The sequence below is a fragment of the Hermetia illucens genome, chromosome 1, assembly GCF_905115235.1.
Source record: "Hermetia illucens chromosome 1, iHerIll2.2.curated.20191125, whole genome shotgun sequence".
Classification (NCBI taxonomy): Eukaryota; Metazoa; Arthropoda; class Insecta; order Diptera; family Stratiomyidae; genus Hermetia; species Hermetia illucens.
In genome coordinates this window covers 49739161-49764950 of record NC_051849.1, presented here as the reverse complement: position 1 = coordinate 49764950, position 25790 = coordinate 49739161, and the positions used below count along the sequence as shown (strand labels likewise).

The 25790-nt window shown below is 41.0% G+C and overlaps 1 protein-coding gene across 25 annotated transcripts in view; it reads left to right on the top strand.

Moving 5' to 3' along the window:
* Positions 1-25790, top strand: part of LOC119649465 (sorbin and SH3 domain-containing protein 2) — a 410936-nt gene that overhangs the window by 301049 nt on the left and 84097 nt on the right. For 20 of the 25 annotated variants that reach the window (XM_038051671.1, XM_038051761.1, XM_038051695.1 and 17 more), the window contains 4 exons: positions 4946-4998; positions 5124-5299; positions 6815-11347; positions 12136-12231. In XM_038051671.1, coding sequence (XP_037907599.1) covers positions 4946-4998; positions 5124-5299; positions 6815-11347; positions 12136-12231 — 4858 coding nt within the window. The remainder of the gene's footprint in view (positions 1-4945; positions 4999-5123; positions 5300-6814; positions 11348-12135; positions 12232-25790) is intronic. The other 5 variants (XM_038051820.1, XM_038051664.1, XM_038051746.1 and 2 more) reach the window with 3 other exon arrangements.

Sequence of the window (25790 nt, the reverse complement as noted above, 5' to 3'; positions counted from 1 at the left end):
GACTTTGTGATCCATATTAATCGATGAATTCAATGAAGCCCGCTTTTAGAACCAGCGATGTTGATTTTCGAAATGACCCTGATGAACTTTGAAGCCGTCCAGTTTTTCATTCCCACAGGTTCAATAAGACTTATTTGCCGCAGATTTTCGGGTAACTGGAAAGAACCTCATCAATTACTTTGTTTTTGAGGATTATATTTGCAGTAGTCTGTGATTGATCGACATCAGGGCTGAATAATCTTCGTGAACATACGGTAGTTAACCTGTTTCTTGGTTTTCTCGTCTCAGGTGAAAATGTCTTTCAAATAAGCAGTCGATCACTATGGGAGACTCTTGAACTAGCTAGCTAACTCCGCGGCATGATGATTTCGAATAGACTACTTTCTATGCTATAACGAAATTTTACACGTTTGAGTTGCTTTTCTGGGAATTGTCATAGATTGACGTCTATCTTCTCTCCGTTAAAATCACATAATGATTATTCCTATTGACGACCAGTACAAGATTCATCGCCTCCGACTTCGGCTTCGATTTGAAATGCATCTTTTGTTTCTGCAACCCTAGTATTCATGTTTGGGTCTTATTACTGTAATGTGCTTAAAAGGACGACTACTTCTTCCACAACACAGAGAAGTTACAAGTTAATTGATATTGATCCTGGATTTGCAAATTTATGCTTCAAAATCCAGTTGTCTCGTACCCTTCACTCTGGGTTGTTGGAATATGCCAATTATTGAGGCCTTACAATGACATGGAGAGAGGAAGCTGCAATCTCCCACGTTACTCCTTAATACTGTTAAAAATTCTTTAATCGACTGCAGTCCCGAATGATATTTCTTTAAAAGTTGATATGGCGTTACCAAGATGCTTCTACGTTATGCCAGGCACTTCTCCAATACCGTCATCAAGTACACATAATTTTGCACCAATGGTGTTCAAGAGCAATTTGGCACAATATGACTCATCGTCCACATCCCTATCTTAAAGCAGTTTTTGAAACACTGTTTGCAATTTGGGATAACTATTCGGGATAATGATCCTCTTGTTCGCGTCACAATCGATTGAAAGTAACTTCAAATTACACCTTAGAACTGATTGCAGACTGCTGACTATGCTGATAAAAATTCACTTACCGATGGGAAAGTGTCATAGTGTTGAATTGCTGCTGTCACCGCAGAATTTCGAGATCGGCCAATATGAGTCTTTCTATGAGAAACCTGCGTAATCCGAAAGGGACACTGCATTCATAATTCAAGATCTAAATGTCAAACTAAATTCTGCTGACATCTTCGTCAAAAATGTGGTGGGTGAACATAATCGCGGTAATAAAAGTGAATAAAGTTTGTCATTTCGATATTAGGGGCTGTTTTTCAAGTATAGAAGTTTAGTTCAACTTACCAAGAGTGTCGAACAATGTCAACTCCATAGTAGCCACCAGATTTAGGTATTGCCTTCTAGAAGTTGAAAGCAGGTCACCCCTGCACAAATCAGCATAATCAAATCTAGCCAAATCATAGAACATTGACGAACCCAAGACGCTGATAACTCAAAAACCAGAGAACCACCGTAATAAACCTCGTGAAATGCAGTATGGCATGCAAGCTGACACGCAACTCAGTATTGCGTTGGTTAGAGAACCAGAATAAAGCAGATGAAAATGATTTCACATGTGCCACATCCCGAAATCTTTTAAAAATAATGATAAATTTGTCAACTACAGTCATAACCAGAAGAATGAAAGTAGTTGCGTTAGTACATCAAACGCATATACGCCTTATCGTTGTTGGCAACTTGCTTCAACTTTTCCACTATTTCCAGAGAAGTTGGCATTCCTCTAGTCTGCAACGCCACATAGTTCCACGGCGATCCTAAGATGACCAATGAACATTGCCCATCTGGGACATTTCTGATCTGACTGATCTGGCATCTGACCCATACACCGACGAAGTTCTTTACGTATTATTCTCCTAGGCAAGAATACACCGATGACTGAAAGGAAACATGAATTTTAAATAACGCTTAGAGTTTTCAATTAACGCTAATTTTCACCTTTATTAACTACCTCCGTATACTCGTAGAAGCACAGAGAGAACATCGCCGTGAAATAGCCTCAATTTGATGTTAGTGTTAATATAGTTGGATTTCGGGATTTATTCCATCGAAAGCAGAATTGCGGTCGAACAACTTTTGGTCGATGGAAACAAAGCTCCTTAGATGTGCAAACTGTTAGGCGTCTTCACCTATTAATGCAAATAGAAAGCGCACAATGACAAGTTGCGTTTTCTTATAGCCCAACTCCGCCTTCTTCTAGAAATCAAAGGCTTCTTGGTCAAGATTCATGACACGGTGAGAAAATAAGCAGATGTGGTGGCCCACATCCCCCCTCCCCCATCACATTCTCTAGTTAAGGCAGCATGAATGAATTTACCGATCACGAAAAGAAAAATATCGGTCACAGTTGCTACCCTGGCGAAGTTCAAACTCCTTGAAGATTTTACCTCGATGAAACACGCTCCGCTCTACTCTGTGTCCGGAAGGCTAACTAGTTAGAGCGCTAGACTGTTGTTGTCGTTTTCGAGATGTCCTTCCTGAGCGAGGCCAACAACCTTTTGTTGGCCGCCCAATGCACACCAATATTCGCAGGAAGAATTTTTTTAAGTCTGTTTCGTTGATGAGATGATCGTCCCTTTCAAGATCGATATCATCACCTGTTTTAATACGAACATTTAAAAGACAACCCCTATATTTACTGCTAATCGCAATATAGTTGATTTAGTTAGATATTTGAAGCTGGTAAATGCAAACCCAATTCACTTTGTGCCCGGACAGGGTACCGCCGATAATCCGCAGGCGGTGGCGGTTGTAAAAGTCTATAATCCTTCATTCAAGACCGTGGCGGAAAAGTGGGTATCCGGATTTTACGGTGACTACCCATTTCATTCACAAGAGTAGGAACCTCACTGGATGTAGTACGATTAAGGACCCTAGTGAAGCGTTCTTTCCACGTCTTCAGTTGTTCATCATCGTGGGTGAGAAATCGACCGTTGACCATCAACCCTACGAGGAGTGATGGACGCAATACGCAAGCGAACATAAACGACCCTAATGATCGCTCTCTTTTTATGCACATCCAACAGGCAGTTCCTAATTCTATTGCTTGTCGCAAAGTAATCGATCTGATTGCTCGTACGGTTTCGGTCAGTTGAAACCCAGCTGGTTTTATAGCAGGCTCTGCACTCGAATAATGTGCTACCAATGACTAGGCGGCGGAAGTTACAGAAATCTAGGAACCTCCCACAATTGCCGTTACGACCGCCAAGACCGTGCTTATCCAAACAAGGTGTGGTCAGATCCCACCTTGGCATACAGATCACCCATCACGATCGTAATTTCGCCTTTATGAAACTTCCCCTCAACTGGGTGTAATTTTTCTCCGTTGTATCGAAAGTCACCTTTGGTGTATAGCATAGTACAATTGTGATGCTCCTTCACCTGCGCCGAAATCTTGCGGTTAGAAGTCTATCAGAAACCGGCTCCCAGGTCAAGAGCGCACCTTGCTGTAGCCATCAAAAGCAACCCGACCCCAGATTCGCGTCTGCTACCATTAAGCTTTCCAGAATACAAAATCACATTGCCGCAAGAGGGAGAGAAATGCACTCCAGAGTCCCACCATCTAATTTCGCTTAGGCCCAGAATGGAATTCCCGTTCAAGTTGGAGAAAGCAAACATTCTGAGGACCCTCGCTACCGTTGTCCGGAAACCAATCAGAGTCGGCTTTCGATAGCCAAAGGTCGTGGCCGTGAGGCCAGACCCTATTCGAGGCATTTTTCGGTAGCAATTAAGTTCTAAAATTTGTAAGTTGCTAACCCACAAATTTCTTTTCGTTTTAGTCGCCTCTTACGACAAGCAAGGGAAACTTCGAGTGTATTCTTTAAGCCCCAACTCACAGGATATGCCTTTGTATAGTCCACAAAAATATTCTAGAGGTCAGTGATGAAAGATAAACAGGATCTAAATCCATCCTCGCTTGATTTTTATTTAACATTTGATAGCGTATTTGGAATATTCTGCAGCTGGCTGTAAAATGCAATGACTCCCAGTTTCTGACCCCCAAGGACAAGGAGTGGTTGCAGAAGTATAGGCCTTTTGAGAAGTTCTGAAGTGCATTACCGGAAACCGAAAAGATAGTTCATAGGTGTGGTCAACTTTCCATTTTCAAGTTTATTAACCGTCGCTAATTTCAACGGGGGGGGGAGATACTCAATTTAGTTCTCGAAAGTGATGGACTTCTACGCTAATTCTGGAACACAAAGCCCTAAAGTATGGCACATCCATATGCATATTTCTTTTTTTTCTCCTATTTTCTAATTTATGACTCAATATACTTGTACCATCTCACAATTCTTTCTGACCTCGTACTTTATTTGATTTACGAAAGTTACTAACGTTCAAGTCAACAAAATGCTATAATATTTGGATAAACTTTCAACTCTGTTAATATAAATTGTACGAACTTCATGACGCACAAAGAACGGTGGAAGATCAATTCATGCATTCATACGTTTGCAATAGTTCACATCAAATTTGCAGAAATACTGTCGGGAAAGTTTGTCGTTAACTTTTCATACATACTTCCCTCATACTGGCTTCCCTTTGGTTAGAAAAGTTCCATGGCTAGCCTTTCATCCTCACTCCTTTCCTATTGCATTTTATAATGGTATTATGTTCCTAACATAAGGATACTAGCATTTCCTGCAAGTAGTGTCCCCATGCTCCTCAGCTTAGCTTCAATATTAATGTGGTCTCGACACAACGTATCCTGACATAAGAAACGGCAGTATCCCGCCAGATTTTTTCACAGGACATGTTGTGTCGAGGGAATCTTAGGTATGTGAAAAATCTACTAAATGCATTAACGTTTCGTCTTGTTGATTTGATATTGCAGCACTTGGAGCAACAGAAACTCTCAAACAACTACACCGAAGGATATTTGTCGAGGTGAGTTCGCTTGAGTGGAAGATTCACACATTTCAAACATTTTTTGAATCAATGAGTAAATAGAATCTACTATTTTGGAATCGTTCGTAAATAGAAGGTTAAATTTCATTTCAATGTCCTTTCAGAGCACTCAAGGAGGATGCTTACGATAGTGATTCAAACTTGATTTTCCGTAAGAGGCAGGAATCTCACTTCGCTCCGCTCAGTCCAATCGAACAAAAGCAGGCTTACCGTAGCGTGCAAGCGGGTGGTGAACCCCCATTGCAAGGCTTTAGAAAATCAGCTCCGGAGAAACCAAAAGGTAAGAATTGTACTCCTTTAAAATATGATCTTACCTCGGAGATTTTCCAGCTCCGTAGGTTGATTTTCGGTATTCTAAAATCCAACTGAATTTCTATTTTCTCTCTTGGTCACTTGGCTATGGCCTTTCACTTTAAGAAATGCTAACATAGATGTGACGTCTTGTCACAAGTTGTGTAGATGTGCTCTCCTCAAATGAGTTGCACTTTTGTAAATGAACAAGTTGTGGGAGTTTGAATTTTTTGACGGAGAAGGCGAACCACTTCACTTCACCTGACCCAAATTCAAATGAAAGGGGCTCACTCAGCTTGAAAAAAGGACTTCACCATATGTGTGAGCCTAGTTGCTGTGAGCCCACTTTTGTGTATCCCCGAAAGCAATCACATGGTGGCTAAAAATTAACTTAGGATAATGTATTAATTCTGAAGTGATTAGGGTTAGCACAAAAGCAAGAATTGTTGACAAAATCTATCTTACAATGCGAACTGATTATGGTAATGGAAAAAATCTGCTGCTTTCTCCAGGTCTCTGACGATTTTTTATAAAACTGAAATTTTTCTAAAATCCGTGATTTTATTACACTAGCATTTAGTTTTGCAATTTTAAACTGAAAAACAGGCAACTGTGAGTAGTGTTTCCGTAGCGAATGTGCGAGGTTCTTCGGCTGGTGAGATATAAAGTCCGCGAAAATATTACGAAAAAATTGGCCGCAGGAAATAAATCATGTCCAAACTACTATCGAGAGTAAAAATCCTAAAATTACTGCCGATAGCTTGAAGACTTTTGGTGCTAATATTTTCCCAAGGTCAGCAGCATAAGTCTGACCGGAGCCTGTTGCTTACATCACACAAAGATCGGTTACTTTGTACAGGTTCAACAACCAAGGCTGGGAAAATAAAAGCTCTCCCTACACGCCCTTCAATTAGTTAAATTATTATATGAAACCAATCGAGAGACCTCTCACATTCGTCTTTTTAAATGAGTTTTTGCATGCAACTCGGGGAACCTAGACAGGTTTGGTGGTACCGGATATGACTAAAATGTATTGAGCTGCAAAAGAAGTTCTTACAGGTTTGTTCTGCATGAAACCGAACTTAATATTTATTTAATAACTTTTCACCCATTGACTAACATTGATGCAGCACTGCTTGTATTCATTTTTGACACTATCATCGAATTTAACTCCCTCCTTCATCCAACATTGCTTTACGACGACGTTTTTCATTCACCTTCCGAAAATTTCCTTCACTTTCTCCATAATCTATTAAACTCCCTTCAAATTAGGAAGCTATATATCTTCACATTATAGTACAAATTCACCTAGCTTGCATTCACGTTATAAAAAAGTAAAGTGCCTTCACTAAACCTCAGGCACGAATAAGGATTCAAAAGTGTGAAATCACAAAAACAACCGTCAGGAACACCAGTGTGTCTCATTTTCAGCACCCAACTTGTTGCACATGGAAGCGAGACCAGGAAATAAAAAATAAACAATGCTCTTCTGCCCTCATTTCAGATGATCAGGAAATTGAATACTATCCTATCACTCCAACGTTAACCAAAATTCGTGTTCATACCAGTTCCGAAAAGCAAAAACTACCTATTCCTCCACCACAACAAGAAATAATTTGCTACCCCATAACAAACATTTCGCGTCCGCTCGATTTATTTGCGCCATTCCCGAAAAACGTGCCATCATTTATACCAGTTAACCCACCTCCTCCACCGTGCCGAAAGTCTTCACGATCAAGTACTTCCTTGAAAGTAGTTTCGTCTCACTACTCCACTAGTTCCGGTGCTGGCACATCAGCTAAGCCCATTGACGCGCGTCATGAAGCCTGCTTCCGATCAGACTACTACCAAAAGGAATCACCTAGCAACAAGTTTGGAACTTTGACAATTAAAAAACATGTCAAGCATGAGCCAATAGTTCGCTCGAAATCAACGGGAGCAGTTAGGTCATCCAGTCGTCTATCAACGGTTGTAAAAGAAGAGAAAAGACCAACAGGAAGCACTCGCATCTCTCGGAAACAATTGGTTCGAGTACGTTCTGTAAGTCCAGCCAGACTAATAACGCGAACTACTGATCTGAGAAAATCTAGTCCAAGTCCTGTCGCCTTCGGTCGAAGTATCTCGAAGGAACGGATGTTTGCTGAGGAAAGGAAAAGACTTGAGCAATCACTACCTTTAACTAGAAAAAGCTTCACTGCCAGCACGAACATACTCAAAGATCCTGCACTTAAATCTGCCGAGGAAGTAAAAAAAGCTGTTCGTACCTCGTATACATTGGCAAAAGGAGGGAAGACCATTCCAACTTCATCTAGGACAGCTTCTTTTGTTGGTAGCGTTACAAAAAGAAATATCGGACTTGGCAAAAAGGAAGAGGAAAACATGAGAGTATCAATTTCATCATCATCAAGAGGGCATGAATCAAGGAAAGACACCGCAAGAGTTCCATTAGTAACCAGAGCCTCACTCCATGCTACACAAACCTCTGAGAAGAAAACGCCAAAACAATCCACGAAAACCAGTTCAACTCTTAGCCTAGCTCGAACAAGCTCCACTTTTTCCGTTGATTCGTCAGGCTCCCGCAAGAAAGACTCAAAGAAACCATTGACAATAACAAGATCAGCCTCCCGAGACGCGGCAACACCTCGCACTATCTCCGGGCGATCTAAGCCAAAAACAAAGCCTCCACCGAAGGAAATTGTGGCTTCTAGTAAGCTCTATAAACGTATCGAGGCTGAAAGAAAAGACGGAGGACGCGTTGAAGCTGAACTTAAACGAGAACTCAATAATTCTATTGTTGAGCATCATGAAGCCGTGCGTTCTGATAATTTTTTTCAAAACCTTTTTCTCAGAGATGTTTCCCCTGGGACATCACTGACTGAAAATGAGGCACAGCAATCTTATTCAGTTTTAGAGAAGGCACACTATTGGAATACCCTCTCAGCAAGGTCTGAACCGTCTTTGCGCCGGACAAGTGTCTACCTCTCTCAAAGAAAGCCAGTGAGTGATTCAAAATTTCTAACTATGGAGAGTAAACACATTCACAAGTCTCGAAGTTTGAGCCCGTCATACAGAAGGTCAAGTTCTGGTGGGCGTGTTCTGGAGCAAGTTTCAAAGTTTGATTCCATTTACCAAATGAGCGATGATGATGAGTCTGAATTTGGGGACTCTAGACCTGGCAAAATGGAAGAGCTAATCTACAAATATGAACAAAGGAGTAGTAGCGAACCCCGTACTAGAACTTACCTGACAGAAGTTATTGCACCAAATTCGCCCACAGTTATACATGGGCGTCAAACTCTCGAATACTCGCGTTCTGTGTCCCCAGTAACACGGGAGATTATAAGACCACCTACACGTGAGGTTCGCTCGCCATCTCGCAGAAGAATTGATAGCTTGCGAGAGAGTCAACGTGCTGAAACAAGAAGAGTTATTAGAGCCAGTAGCTTAAGCAGCGCTGATGATCGGCCTCGTCATAGGATTTACGCAAACAGTGAATTATCTCACAGTACTGGATCCCTGAATGTAATTGAAAGACACGCAGCGATATGCCGACACCGCGCGTCTCATAGATTTAAAGACTTAAATCGCTTCTATAGAAATTTGGAACGTGTTGGGCAGTTAGAGAGAGCAACGTCATCTACGGACCTACATCCGATACGTAGAGAAGGGGAGCTCATTGATTTTGATGTTTGGAAAAAAGTGAGAGCACATGAAAAAGCAGAGAAAGAGTTGACCCACTTGGTAGATAAACTAAAAGTAGATCAACGCGAAAAAGATTTGTTTTTTCGTCCAAAGGATATAGCTGATGTCAAATGGAATAAGAGAGCAGATAGCGGGTTAAGATGTAAGGAAAAATCAGTTGAAGATCTCAAAGAAGCCTTTGAGCGTAAGGCACACGGAGAGGAGTTCGAAGAAATCAGGCAATCTGAAATTTCCTCATCAAAAGATATTTACAAGCCATACTGGCGTGGGAGCTCAGTTGTAGATTCAGCATCAAGCATGACCGTCAAATACAATACACAACCGAAAGCCGCGACCAGAAGGCGAGATGACCCCCGGCTTTTTTTAAGCAATAATTTAATCAGTACATTGTCTAAGGATCAAGTAACTAAGATCAAAAGCCAGCTTAGCGAGATATATAGCAGTTCACCTGGTCCATCCCCAAAAGGAAAATGTGAAGTGAAGGAGGACTACATCATAACTGTCGAAGAACCTTCAAAAAGTAAAGTCGATTCTCTGAAGGTACGTTGTAATTCTTCGATATCCAAGGAAGAGCTCCTTGGACCAATACTCAGGAAAAAAGAGGCACAAATTCGATCCATGCGAAGTGAGTCCTTAGAGAGACGGCCTTCTCCGCCACGTCCGCCAGCCCAAAGTCGGACCTTTGAACGAATTTCCCGAGAAGTTAGCACGCGCAGTGGACCCGAGTTATCGGAAGTTGAAAAGAAGCGTCTGTCATTCACTATCAGCCGCGAACTGCAAGATAAAGTTCTGGAGCATAAAAATCGCAACTTGTCTCCTTCTCTACTAGCTCGTGAGACTAGAGGAGCGGTAGCTGCAGAAAATGCCAAGAAATCCCTGCCTGATCCCAATGCAGTCAGGGAGTTCATTTCTATTGAACAAGTGTCTCAAAAACAAAGCCAGCCTCAAGGCGGTTTATCAGAAGAACGCAAAACAATTCGTGTAAGAAGATCTTCTGGAGGTGAATCTGAGTCGAATACTTCAGATATTTCAAAAACTACAGTTATATACAAGGGGAAGCAAACCGATGGAATTCTGCCTAAAATCAAATATTTCGAAGAGAAGAAAGAGGAAGAGCCACCAAAAACAATATATCATGCTCGCGAGTACTCATCACCTGATGAAGAAGAGGTTCTTAAAGCGATTGAGGAAAAGATGAAAGCTCGCGAAAGGGAAGGCCGAGAGAAGCTTATCAGAAAACATACCGAACTCAGCTCGTCAGCTTCGGATTTTAGGGAACTTTTTGGAGAACGTTCTTCAAATTTTCCCGTACCGCCTCCACCACCACCCCCAGATGAAAAGCACGAACAACCGCATTCCCTCGACAGGCCACCGTATCGTTCTTCATCTCTCTCCCTCTCAAATGGCTCCAGTTTTGAATCTCTTTTTCGGTCACGTAGTGTTTCTCCAACCAGTCGAACTTATTACAGAAGCTACTTGAACGCCATTCGTACGGGTGATGTACGTAAGATGGCTGACAAGTTCGAAACACTTAACATGCCACCACGGAGGAATTTTTTTGAATTGGGCCCTCCAAGACGAATACGCAGTGATCCTGAGCTAAATAGTCATGTCTGTAAGGAGGGCAAGTCGAAACTACATAAAATAACTGTTCGTGACCATGAATCTGGAGATGTTTCCTGGATTACTCATAAGTTCGAAATGAAGAATAGCGCAACACGAGGTCGAAGTCGAGTTCGAAAAACTACTTCCCCAATCCCACGCAATCCTCTTCGAAAGGAAGACCGATTGATGCCTCATATTGATATTATTAGCAAAACAGCCTTGTTGAAGGAGGAAATGATCAAAACTAGGAGTCCACCTAGAACATCTACCACCACATTTATTCAGTCCGGAGAAGTTGAACGCATACGCAATAAATTCGAATCCCCTGAAAGAACCTCCCTTCTGGGCCAGATGTACACTTCCAGTCCTGATATTAGTCAACTCAGAGACATTTCGTCCTATTTGAATGCCAGTTGGATTGCCCATAAGTATCCAAGGAGACGAGACAATGCACGTTCACCGATTTTCCCGGAGCAGGGTCCTGAAAGTATAGAAGTCAAACGTCGCGCCATCCCACCGCGTCCAAGTTCAACATCTCCTCCTCGAGCAAAGTCCTTGGTTACTTCTATCTTAAAACCATACTACGATGTGTTCGCTGATCAGAAATTTGACCCGTTGATTCACCGACCGATTTCGCGATATGTTCCTGGCGAGAGGACTGATGATGTATGGAATAAAGTACGCAATGGATTGAAGAAATACGGAACGTCGTCGGCCGTTACATTCGAAGGTTTGAACATTTGGAATAACATCCTGCACCTGCGTGATTTGAACGGCACCTTGTGTGGTTTACTAAATCCTTTTTCAGGTTATTTAGTAAGTTTCGTCATAAATCAAACAAGACGGGGTCCAATCTACATAGAAAGAAGCGCAGCTGGGATCCTCAACTTTATTCAAGGGACGACAAAATTATACCCTGTAATGGCACTTCCCCCGAGAAAATATTACATCACAAGGTTTATTTTTATCCCCCCCCCCCCCCCCCTCTTTAGTGGGAAAGTATTTACTGACTGCGGTTAAAGGAATGGACTTAGGGTTTCCTAATTTCTTCCGGGTTACGCTTTTTCGGTTTTAAGCTGCTAATTTATTTTGCCTTTTTAACGCTTTTTCTCGTTTAATGCTGGAACCATGATTTTTTGTCCGAAGCTCCTTTGTATGAACATTCGCTATCTCGCGCTTTTATGCATGTTCCATATATCGTCCTCCATCTTCTTTCACCCTTGGCTTTTGGTTTATTTTTTTATTGTTTTCGGCAGTATGCATACCATATAACAGCTTTCTTTTCGCCTGCTGTAAGACTCGATTCTAGATTATCTAATTCAAAACTAGGTGCCTAAAAAAATTCCCAAATACTCGTCAAAAGTAATTAATACCATTTAGATCGGTTTGTCAAAAAAGTGCTATTTGGTTGACCCGTCCTGACATTTAAATCCCCTTTTCGTTTATCACCATCATATTTTGTAATTGTATGTTTATTTTATGTTTATTTTCTTGCTTGTTTTCTCTTGAATGTTGTAGAAAATGATGTAATCCTACCACCACCACCTCCACCACCGCCAATGAAAAATATCCCAATGAATCTAAATTTTGAAAGTGGCTATAACTATCACGAAGGTAAGTAGCGAATTCATAAGCTAATTTGTTCGTCGTTAGCATTTGGTGTGTTCATCGTTAATTGGTTGTTATCACTGAACCCCATAAACCTCGGAAAATATGCCTGAAATAATCATCTTCACAGTCATAGATAGAAGCAAAAACCAAATAAGACTCAGCTCCAGGAATGCCTACGAAGAGCATACAGTTCACTTAGAATATTATCTAAAAACAATCTTATCTTTTAAAACCATTTCAAGAATAACAAAATAAGAAATAAGTCGGATACCAGAAATTGGACGCTTCAGGTATAAGGTTTTTGTGTTCCACTTGTATGAGAAATTGAACGTTTTTCCATTCGTAAATAACCAAAAATTCAAAATATTCCTTGATATATCCAACCCCGCCGTTAATATGAGTTCACTTTATATCACGTCTTAGATTACGAAAAATTCACGTGAAATGCTAACTTTTGCATTCTATAACTTTATTAAGAATAGTTGCATTTTCGCCAAACTTCCTAAAATTGTACAGTATATTTTTACTTGTTGCGCACCAAATGTTGTACCTCTAGGGTGAATCTAAGAGGGTTTTCGGGTTAATTTCTAAATTATGGTAAATTATGAGCAAGTATCGGACTAGGATCTATTTTTAGACCTAGATTTTGTATGGTTGCACCATTGTAATTTTTTCAGATTTTTCGGTTGGATAGGTTCTGGGAACGAGACTGCACTAGACTTTTCGAGGCACACATGTTGGGCCTTCACTCCCCTATGTTTCGCCGAATATCAAAAATAGGGTCAGTTTCGAAAAGAACTAATCGAGCCCTTGCATTTGATGCCCTACCTGACCATATTCTGGGAAAACCCCCTTTTATATATGGGGAAACCCTCTTCATCCCAGCACAAAATGGCACCACTTGCAGAAAGCTTGACAAGCGACATGTTCTCCCCAAATTTGGTGCATAAATCGGTTGTGACAGACAGACAGACGGACATTGAATCGATTTTAGCGGCTAAGAGCAAAAGGAGTTGGGAGGATTCGCTTGTTCATATAGGGGACTCGAATGTCAATTACCTTCGATAATTATGACGTCAGCATCTTATTTCCATGGCTTGTGATGCGGTAAATTCGCGCGAAGTTGATAAGTTTTTATTGTAATAACTTTGATACTAATAGCCAATACCGTCCTCTATCATGCTGCCCCATTATGTACCTAAGGAGGGTCTTTCGGTCCACTTCGAACAGATATCAAAATGGGACATATTTTAAGGCCGTAAACATGTAAGCGCATGCCCTTGAATTTTTTCAGATTCTTTGGTTGGGTACTTTCCCAAAATGAGTTCTGTCTTACTTTAAGTTTACGGATGTTTTCCCCTCACTAACTCATTTTACAATTTACTTCGAAACTTGAATCTGCCTGTCAAAGTACTTATCGAGACCTTTGATTTGATCCCCCAGATGGGTATATTAGATGTTAGAAGTTAAATTTATGTCACTCGGTGTATGCGTGGGCTTTCATAGTTCCTATATGTCTACGAAATTTCATTTTAGCGATTAAAAGGCTCCTAACAGAGGCTATACTATCATGGGAAACGGTCTCAAACGTATGATCCTAGCTTTTTGTTTGAGATAACTAGCTTTAGTCTAGCTTAGGCTGGAAATAATCCACACTCTTGAGGTCAATTGCCTCTGCTCTGGACGAAACCGTTAGTCGTTCTTTTTTTGTATGATCCTTACTTAGTCCTTTTATAAGATTCATTCACTTTCGTCCATTAGATAGACTGTGCAGTAATCTTCATCATTAGTTATAGATAGCTCATACGATCGTCCATATTTTCCTTCTTTGGGTTTGATTAAAATCCTGCTTAAAATTTAAGCGTCTATTACCTAGCAAATATCTATGGCGCTTGTTCGGATCCTGCGCAAGTCAAGTTAGAGAATAGGAACATGCACCCGACTCTAAAAGGAATTTCCTTCATTTTGAATTTATCAAAAAAAGGCGCATGTTTCCCCAATGTAGTTGACAAGAATAATGCCACATTTACATAATATCGTCAATGAGAACTAATGGTTTTGTCCGAGGTAGAGACAATTCATCAGACGATGCCTACCGTTGCCCGGGGAGCAGTCTCTTATTTTCAAAAAGAAGTATTCCTACCTTGATCGGTCTAGGCCTGAACCAGGAAGTTTTCACCTTTCACACTCATGTTTGTGAATCTTTATAAAGGAGCGAACTTGAAAACACGCTGGTTCCAGGAAAAATTGAACTCGCATTTAATGAGTTGCCTCTGCCCTGAACGAAGCATTGAGTCCTTATTTTTGAAAAACTTCATGCTTTGTCAAAAAAGAGCGGTCCACAGACCAAAATAGTTCTCTCCAATTGGCCGGTCTGTCCTCAAATGGCTGCTTATATAAGACTCCCACAGATTCAAAACCAAATCTTGTATGGCTATCTGCCGGATCTGCTGCTCCGAGTAACCACATCCAGCGCATTTCTCGTTTGAAATAAATAGAACATCTTTTGGTGATTGTTCCCAGAAAGAAATGGTCTTATTCAAGCCAGGCAACTAAAATTGCTTATCCTTGCGGAGACCTGAATCAAGCCGTGCTTGATTCAGAGCAGAGCTGAATCAGATCCGTGGCTTTGTGCGATTGTATGAATATGTCTAGACAGTTGTCTATGATCTTCTCCTTTTATCTTCCTTTACTTCCAAAACTGTCACGGCTTCATGTGAAGACTAACTGGAACTGGCCTAATTGCTATACAAAAAAGCCTGTCTCGCTGTTTACGAAAAAATTGTCCTTGTACTCGAAAATATGGGTAATTTTCTACGGTACTGCATCCAAGATCTTTTTTAAGACACGTCCTGAGTATTCGTGGTGCCGAGAGAAGATAGCCAGCCCAGGGCATATAAGGGTAGTACATCAGGGTCACTTTCAAAGAGTTGAGCCACCATTCCGCTTTGTCACTTGAAGGAGGACGATGTATGCATTTTCTTAACTCCAAAAAAGCTGAACCTGGCCTTGATTAGATTGATTGTGCTGCTTAACCCGTCGTGATGGTTATCCTCTGTGCCAAAGCACTTGACTGAATTCTTGAATAGTGCTGTCGTGGCGGTCTCTTCTATTATATTCTATGACGGCAACGCCTCCGACCACTAAATGAATCGACCAACGAAGCAGCTGTAACCGTGGACCTAGAATCGGGAACTTCAGGGCCCTAAAAGTACTCCTAGAATATTTAGGGATTTTCGGTCCTTGGCACAGCCTTCATTCCGTGATCCATTGCAGGGCGTCTGGCGTCCTTTCTTCGAGGCGGCTATATTTTTTTCAGTGTTTCAATCGCGGTTCACCCTGCTGGGTATAACAACTTTCGAATGAACCGGAAATTTTTTCTCGGTTTAAAGCCTTTGGAGGGCCCAGTTTGGATAATAGTTGCTTTCGGTGTAATTTGAGAAGGAAGTACCCGTATCAATGGGAGTGGGAAATAATGGGTCTGCAATAGTTTGTAGATTTAATTTCTGGCAATATCCACACTGCATGAAGCAGGCACACTGAAGAGGAGAAGAATTACTTCTCGAATTACAGTATGCGCTAAATAAAAATTCAAAAGAACTTCGTATATTCTTTATCTTTTTAAATATGCAACCCTGCCTCTAAATCCCACAAAATCTCAACTAACTATTCCTAGATATTTGAAATAATAAAAAAATTGTTTTTTCTTTTTCGCTGGTGTAGATAGTTATGCTTGCAAATACCGATATTTCGGAAACCACTGTGCTAACTAGTCTCATCATCATCAGTTTTGTTAGCACTAATGAAGGAAACAAGTGGTTCCCGAAATATCGGTATTTGCAAGAATAGAATCTACACAATCGAAAACAAGTTTTGTTTATTATTTCAAATAATTAATCGCTGGAAACACCGCATAATTACACTCACTAGATACTTTCCAATTTCCCGAGATTGATTTTCCCACGGGCTTTTCAATGGGTGAAGCGTACTTAAATCGAATATCGGTTAAAACTTTACCTTTCCTGCCGCTTGGTAGACCATTCTATAACTAGTTGTTCAATGATTATCAATTGAAGTACTTCTGGCGTCTGATAAGATTGGTGTTGGCATTTGAGATCCAACCATTTACCCAAATTCCCTTTTAAAATTTGAGTATATTGGAGGAATTATCCCCCGGCTGTGAAAATGGTAGTATGGTCTTTTAGCCCGTAATGGCAAAGCCTTTCAGCCCCTTGCCGTCCATGACCTGTCCTACCGAAAGCATAATCCAGCCGTTGTTTATTCCAAGACAAAATATCTCGGTACTGGGTATTTGCCGACTCAAAGTATAGCGATAGTAGCACAAATTGAGTTTCATTTATTGTTTATTGGGAATTGTTAGGATGGAACCGAATAAGGTGCTAACGTAGACTCCATCGCAGATTGTATAACAATCTAATACCCGTCTACCTCAGTTTATATTTAGATGCGTCGTATAGCATTCCGATCAAAAGCAAGCACAGCGACATCATCAGCATGTCTTGGCAAATTTTCCAATTGACATAGTAGTGACTCGATCAGTATACTCCACAGCTCCTTGGGGTCGGCTTTTTAGTGCTTCTGCTGTTAGGTAGCAATCAACACTCACTTTAGAATACAGCAATCTCTGCGTTAGCATATCATAGATCTACTTAATTAAAGTATCATCGACACAAAATCACAAAATGTTTGGAAAGACCCACAGTCAAACGCTCCTTCAATATCTACGAATACCTCCGTTGCGTATTCACCCTTCGCAGTTGCATCCTCTGTCTTTGAAACCAAAGAATGAAAAGCCGACTTACTAGACTTTCCACAAATGAATACGACCTTAGTGCTTTCCCATGAATGTGACGCTCAACCTGTCTTTCCAAAACTTTCAGCAAGAATGATTTCAAGCTGAAGTTTTCTTTCGAATTGAATAGTCATCCTTCCCAACCTTCGGTCTGAAGACTACCTTAACCTTCTGCCAAGAGGTAGGCATATAGCCCAAAGCAAGACATATTAGAAAAATATTTTTTAAGGGTAGCTCTAAGTGCTCCATACCCTCCTTTACCATTTAGGAGATATCATCCATGCCAGGTGCTTTGCATTCACCTTGCAACACTAACATGTTGAGGGGGTTGCAGGAACCGCCAACTCTCTCCCAACTAATTTCCGCTAGTTCTCCCGGGTGGTGTACTTCCAAGACGGTCTGTACTGATTCCAGTCTGGAGTCCGTGAAAGTAGCATTCAGTTTACTAAGAGAATTCAACTTGACCGACTTATCCCTTTTAAGAACTTTGCACTGCCTTGTAGTCTCTCCTTCGCCTTCTAGTTGCTCACAGTATGCTTTAAAGGAGTCTCATTTCGAACACTTAACGAACATAATATATTCACGCTATGAGTGCTGCAATTTTAATCAGTAGTCATTCTTATTGCTTTTGCAAGCGCGATTCAAACATTACCTGATGGATTTCCTGAGTTTTTGCAGTTCTACCAAGGAACCCTTGTACCGTCTTTGGCCGGGAAAGAAAACAAACCTCTTGATAGCACTTTAAAAGTGTGCAATTCTTAGTTTCCGATTCATCCTCTAGTACCAACGGGGTCCTTAGTCACCTAGGGAGCTGCACTTTATTATCAAGCAATTAATTGAACTTTGTCCAATCCGCTTTCCTTGAATTCCATCTTAATATTACGGTCTGTTCGCCTGCGATAGTCGGGCTGAATTCTAGGTATCGATGATCTGACAGTGAGACTTCGGTCAGCACTTGTCAGTATATAGTCAACTCCAACACCTTTGAAGTACAGATTATCAGGCCAATTACTTTACTTCTTCTTGCTCCCACGAACGTAGGGGCACACACTAGGTTCGTCATCAAATATGTAGCTTCTCTCCTCTAGGATTGCATTTGCTACTGCACCAGCAAGTATGTTCAGCGTTCACATCGCAATCTATTAAGAATTCCAGACCACTTGATTACGCTAGATTCCTTAGTTCTTGCGCCGGTGGAGAATACAAAGCATCATAAGGTAAAAAAGCAGAGACAATTATTATGTTTTGCCTCTAGACATTAATCTTATATTGGAAGATGATCGTAACTAGGTCCTGGGCACAGAACTGTCTCAGCGTGGTTGCCTCAAACCGTCTTGACATCAGGACGCAATCTCTCGGTCTTATATATTTTTCATCGTAAAAGATTCTATTCCCCTTAACTGATCCAGTGCCGCAGATTCTATTAAATCGAACCCATGGCACTTTCACCAAAAAAATGTGGGAGCAGTCATGCGACATTGTCAGCGTCACTGCCAGCAGATTGGAAGAGACTTTGGCATGCAGTTGGTCAATTTGACCACTCTTAATCATTTTCGACATACATTTAGTCGCCGTGTGACAAGGTTTTCTTCACACTGTACCATCAGAGACTTGATTCCTTCGTCTTTTATTTCTCTGAGAATAGCTGCAATTGAAGGTGCAACCGCCCCCATGCCCTCATCTACAATAAGTTAGATCTCATCATGCAGAGCATTCGTCTATTTTCCACTTAAAACCGTCACTGGTTTGCGGTTTCGGTTTATATAGATCTGATCACACAACTGGGATCAATCCAGTTCAGTTCACGTTTCCAGCTTCCTTTTTTTCGCCTGTTCCGTAAATGCTATAGGAGAAATTACTACTACTCGCCAGTGCAAGCCCCCATACGGGGGTTCCGCCATTGTGGAAAACGCACCGAATATGCTGCAATTTGCACTATTCTATGCGAGTCGAAGACCATCATTGTTCTTCGCTCTCAAAATGGAGATGATTCACTATAGTTTCCTGATATGATTGAATTTTAATATATCAAGGAAGAAGTGGAGCACCATATGGTGATTGTCCCTGAGCACCTTCAGACTCCTTTGGTCCAGTTCGAATACCAAGCTGAAACCCACCACGTTTGTAGATTGTTTTTTTCTGGCATTCATGGGCTTTACCCTCCAGTGTCCGAAATCAATGCCTGGGTTTTGTTTACCCAACATGCGGACAATATTCCCTGCCGACCGCTAGAACCCAAAGGTGGGATTGCCTGCGGAAGCCACTTTAAAGTCACCCCATCAGTGCACGCCAAATGGAGGAGTCTATCGCGAAATCCTTGATTGTTAAATATTGGCTTCGTGCCAGGCTTCAGCTTTTTTCTACAGGCACCGCCGGAGGATGATAAACTGTCCCTCTGATATTTTGCCATGCTTTAAGGAAACTTCCACAACTACGGCCAGAAGTTAAGCTGCAGCTTGCAACCTTTTCTAAAATTAGTTTCCTAGAGAGAAAGTGGGGGGGGGGGGATTATTTGAAACAAATCTTTGAAATACGCGTTTAATACTACACCAATTACAATAACAATCAATGGCATCAGAATACAAGTATCAAATATTCCCTTTCCAGTATGTGTTCATCTTGATTATCTGCTTTAAATGCCTAACCAAAATCATATTCATCCTTCTCTGACGTGTTGGTAATAGTCCATGAAATATGATTTAACACTTCATGTACTTGATAGTTCACCTATTCAAATTGATGTTGCTGGAGGCATTCATTCAGGCTATTCTTCTGGAATAACGTTGATAACTGGTTAAACAACATAAGGAGGTGGGTATTAGCTCAACAACAATCTTAGCTTCCATCAGCTCTATGCATATAACAAAGGATTATTCAAATAGATTCGCATCCATTGTCAAACTCTGTAATGATGTAACTGTAGTGATGTAACTCTGGCTGTAGATACATGAAATGTTTGAATTGCCCAAAAAGATTGCTGTATAAATACAACCGCACCTGATAATTCGAACTTGGGTAATTCGAAATTTTCTCTTGGTCCCCTGAATTTCCTACTCCCAACTCGGATTTTGGATAATTCGAAGTTTTTCGTTGATACTTTCGATTTCAAATTACCAGGTTCGACTCTAGTTAGATATTCACTTAAAACACACCTTGAAAAAATATCACAAATCTTTACAAATATGGTACCATTAACTCCATGGGTGATGCAATATCTTTGGAATGACTTTAACAAAATTGAATTTGAATGGAAACACTTTCTTCAAAGAACAAAGCTGCAGCATAGTACTGTACCCCCATATAGAGACATACTAACACGTCTACCACATATTCTCATACGAGATTTCAGTCCCATACAAAGCAGCAGATCAAACATCCTTCGGTCCATAAAAAGTACGAGAAACATAAAATAATGGCATTTGAGTCGTTACAACAATGGTTCAATTCGAAATCTCCTACGAAGTTGAAATGCTTTCACCTCAGTACACACGATAAAAACTTTTATTCAAGATTCGAATTGTATTTTATCAAAAGAAAAACGAAAAGTATCTAAGAAGGATATTTCAAGAAAATCTTTCAATTTTACCATTTTCATCCTTCAGAAGTAGACCGTGATTTGAGCTATTTAACTTGAGGGCATGCAGACATGAGAGCTCGTTGATACTTGCTTTATTTATTTATAATGCAAACAGTCTCTGCAAATTTCAAATTCGCATTCATAAATGATACGTCTTTGTGTGTACATATGTAGTAGAGGAGAGGGATTAAGCGCTTCTCTACGTGCTGAAATATCCTGGTAAAGGAACATAAAATATATAAACGGTTAAGTGACACTTAGTGTGCCATTTGTCTGGCAGCACCCCGCAGTTTACGCAAGGGCGCACAGTGAAAAGTTTCCTCACCTCCACGTTAGTCACTATACTCAGTTGGAAAGTACTCTGTAACCACTCACCGCTGAAAGTGAAGAAGACATCTTTGCATAAGATCTGTTATTTGAACCCACGTCTTGTTAATTTGTTGCACTTCCAACCAATTCCGCTCAATAAATTTCCCATAACTTAGCATGTATCCTTCTTGTTGGTTGTACTCTTAGTTCAATCGATATTTGATAACCAAGGATTGCTCTCTGATAAAGGAATATAACCTCTTTATCACACACCCATAACTGATATAGGACCTTATATTAACCGTCATCCTCAATGATGCGGGCTACCAAAAACTGCCTAATTTTTTTTTTAAAAAAAGGCATTATGAGAAGAACCTTAGAGCTCATCCTCTCTAAAATTCCAGGTCGACAAAGGCCTGGTTTCGATGGCTCCCAAAATCCCACAATGTAGTCTTCCCGCTTGTACCGGGAAATTAACAACAGAGTCTCCAAAAGCTCCAGGAGCAAAAAATGTCAACGATACTGATACTGATGCATATGCCACCTGCAGGAGTCATATTTCTGCCAAAATGTAGCCAAAACCGAAATGAAAGATCGACCAGGACCCGACCGCGGGTTTGGAAGTGAACAGCTCACTCACACTCGGATTATGGAAACGCAAAAGGCCACATCTAAATACTTCTTTCATGGCTCAGCTGCATACGAGTTCTCACAATTGGTGATAATAGAAAAACTATACAGATCACACGAAAGCCGATTCCCTGGCTAGGGCGGGATCGGTGAAATTCATCATCATCAATGACGCAACAATCAGTATCCGGTCCAGGCCCCCCTTAGTAAGGAACTTCAGACTTACCGGTTTTATGCCGAGGTGTACCAATTCAGATTCTACAAGGTGTCTGGCATCCTGGCCTACATCATCTCTCCATTTCAGGCAGGGTGTGCTCCGTCTCCTTTTTCCACCAGAGATATTACTCTTACAGACTTTTCCGCTCTGGATCACCCTCACCCATATAGATTGAGTCCACCGGAACCTGTTGAGCGGGATTTTGTTCTCAACCAGACGGTCATGATATCGCTCATAAACTTCATAGTTATAGAGGCTGAAAAGTCGTGCATCCTCATGGTGGAGGCCAAAAATTGTCCTGGGGATTGTTCTCTCGAAAGCGGCCAACAGTTCACGATTTTTCTTACGTCTCTGAAGTACGCATAAGGACTGGCAAGATCATTGTTTTGTACTGTAAAAACGTTGACCCTATGGTCAGACGTTTCGAGTGAAACAGTTTTTGTAAGCGTAAATAGAGCGGTTGGCAGTATATTTTTAAATCCTAGATAGGATAAATTATCTATGGCCTCGAAGTTGTAGTCTAATATCTTTACAGTTCTCAGTCAGTGCGATTTTGTGTTTTTTCCTTTCTGTTTTTTGGTGCTTATTTCGTCTTGCCTTCCTTAATGTGTAGCCCAAGATCTCGCGCTGCCTGCTCGATCTGGATGATGGCAGTTTGTGCATCTTATCATGTCAATATCGTCAGCTTAGGCCAGTAGTTGAATGGGCTTGAAGAGGATAGTCCCTCGGACTTACATCAACATCGCGGGTCACATTTTTCAAGGCCAAGTGGATGAGGTTGCTGGATAGGACTCCCCCTGGTCTTGGACCGTTGTTGATACCAATTTCGTCGGGATACCGAATTCTCTCATGGGCATATGTAGTTTTATCCTGACTATACTATGGCTTCATGTTGGCGAGAAGATGATGCAACTGATGGCCATATTCTAACAGTTTTCCCATTGCCGCAGAGAAAATCTGACCTGTTGCTAATTTGTCTGGAGCGAAGTTTCTTTGGTATGGGCCGATAATGTTCTAGGCGTAGGGGCTATCCGGCCTAGCAAGATCTTATGAATATCTTATGAATGGTATTCAGCAATGTGATACTTCTATAATTGTTGCACCGCGTCATATCCGCCTATTTATGTATTTGACAGATAATGCCTCATTCCCAGTTGTCAAGCATTAATTTACTCTCCCACACCTTGAGCATCATTTGATCACCCGTTTCACGTAGCTGGTCAGCTCCATATTTAACCGATTCGGCTGTAATTCCATCGGATTCTGGCGATTTATGGAATCGATTCTAGTTGTATTATAATTCTAGGTGTATTATAATTCGAATCCGGAGCACTATGCCAACGATGCTCTCTACATATTCTGACATTCATTAAGATAGTGGTGACGTTCAGTCAGCACGTGATCAGTTTGGGTTAAAATGGTCTAGTTTAGAAAGGCCGATGTATGTTCATGGACCGCTTTCCGCGCAAACCAGGTACTTCCAACAACCATTTGGTTCGATACTGCTAACTGAATAATCCGTACTCCGTTTTCATTTGTGCTTTTGTGTAACTATGGGAGCCGACGTATGGTAAAATCTCCAAGTATGATTTTGATATCATGCTTGGGGCAGGCTTCGAAGATCCGCGCTACTGCCTCGTGAAAGGTGTCTCTCTCTCTCTGTATAGGGATGTAAACGTTAATGAGGCGTATATTTACCTCTTACACGCAGAGTGCATAGCGTTTCGCTCATGTTTTCAAACCTACTCCGAGTACAGAAAACTTACTCCGTGTACATGGTTTACTGGAAGACCACTATAAGGTATGGTGTAGTAGGCCTTCTCCAGGAAACCGGTCTCTCAGCGCATATTGATTTAGGTATGTATCGACTAACTGCTGGGCAGCTTGTTTTCTATACAGGGAACGCACGTTCCATGAGAAAATGCGCAAATCGTCAGTCTCTTTTCGCTTCCAGGTCCGGTGTTATAAAATTCGTCCAGTCCGAGGCTCCTTTCGTAGTTTCGTAGCAAGTTTTCCTTGTAGATTTTTCAGCCCTATCCGATATCTGTAAATAACCCGTATTCGTTGGAAAGTAACGAAATGTGAGAAGAAAATGCTTAGAACCTTTGAACGGCAAAGTTTCTCTAAATTGGGGATAGAAGTGATCAATGATTTCAAGGGAAAAGGAACTAAAAGTTCATAATATCAAATATAGTATAGTAATGGTAATCAGGACAATCATCTTTTATTATTATATGAATGTTGCCAACATGTATCGTGGGGTTATTGATTTTAAGGGTAACCTGCAGCAGTGTGTGGAATGCTTACTCATTAAAAGCACATCTAATTTCCTCATGCCCCTATTGCTAATATATTACCCCACGGAGTTACCAAATTTTCCGCCTTCTCGTCTTTCTAGTGCGCTCGAATTTTCTTTTGTGATTTCAGCATCTCACCAATTAAATTCCAGGATCTTGTATCACATTCACTCTTCCTCTTTTCTGCAAACTTCGGACAATGGAGCAGTACTTACTTCGAGTCCTCTTATGTTTGTTGAGAGACCTATTCCAGCGAAAGCGATACCAATACTGCCTATAACACCCAACTCCTCCTATTATTATTTCTAGGAAGAAGTTATGTCAGATTTTAATTGGTTTCTGCGTGTTTTTATTCCTATTCCTCAATACACGTATGGATCTGCCGGCGTTTTTAGAGTTGTCCAACTACTACTCTCTCCTAGTAGTTTTTCGGAAACTCACAGTTACACTTGCTGGGTTTTTATCAAAGCACTAGACTTAAACCACGGCTTCACTCTTGGTCGTAATATATTCACTGAACGCTTTTAGCGCAATTCAGCAGTATATTGGACGCACTCTCTCTAGTTCGCGCCGCTGAAAGACGGTTCGTCCAGACAGGAGCCGCATCTAGAAGAATGGATGAATCTATTCTGTTAGGCATCATCCTTGCCAAACACGCGCTAGTCGATGTCATCCTTTCCTGTGCATAATCCAAGTGTTTCTTGAAAATCATCCCAGGTACATACTCATCGGTCCCAGGATCATCAGCCTGAATAATTGCCATTATTGCTTTCTCTACAGGTTATGATTAGGATCGTCTCTATTTTCTACTCCATCAGACTGCGCAATTAAAGCTAGTCGCAAGTCATCTACAAAACCGAAATCAATTGCCTACTGTGAAAGGCTGTATCAGCTCTTGTTTCCCTACTCTTTCTACTAGATCTCTCCTTTTATCTTTCCTGTTCGAGAGAGTGTCACCTAAGTATCACATATGACCCTCAAACTTATTATTTGGGCGGTTTGTTCCCCAGTCTTTTCTTGTTTTGTTGATGGAAATACTTTGTGAAATCATACAGTTAATTGATTACTGCCGTGTTTCGAACCCTGCTTTATTTGTGCCTTCTATAGTGGACATCAATGTTTGACCCGGAGACTATTCAGATTTTATGCTTCAACCCCCGTAACCAATCTGGACTGATGACGGGCAGCCTCCTCTTTTGATGACGTCACAAACATTGCTTTACTTTCCAGTCCTCCGTGATATCTTACGGTAATCAAAGCCATAGTAGCCAAATTTCCCATTAATGGTTTGTTACGGACGTTGGATATCGACAGCCAGCTAGCCATTTCTTTACTGCACAAAGTTATCATTATTGGGTATCCGAGTTCTTAAACTATAATGGGTCATACTTATCTCCTTTTCCCTGTTGGTTTCTTCTTCTGGATGCCCTTTTCAAGCTTCAACGGGTGGGTATTTTCCGATCATTTATCCAAACTAAATATCTAGACAATTCTAAATGCGCTATCTAGGTAGGTAGGTATCTACGGATGTTATCTGCTCTAAAGTATATAATAGCGATAAAGACGAAAAATAAGTAGTTTGTGATATCGGCATTTTTAATACCAACAGGTAAAAACAAGCAGCCTTTATTCCTTTAAATTTATTTGCCGTAATATCTTACAGAAGTACCTGTGCATATGTGAAGATAATCCTATATTTCCTCTTAATAATAATAATCG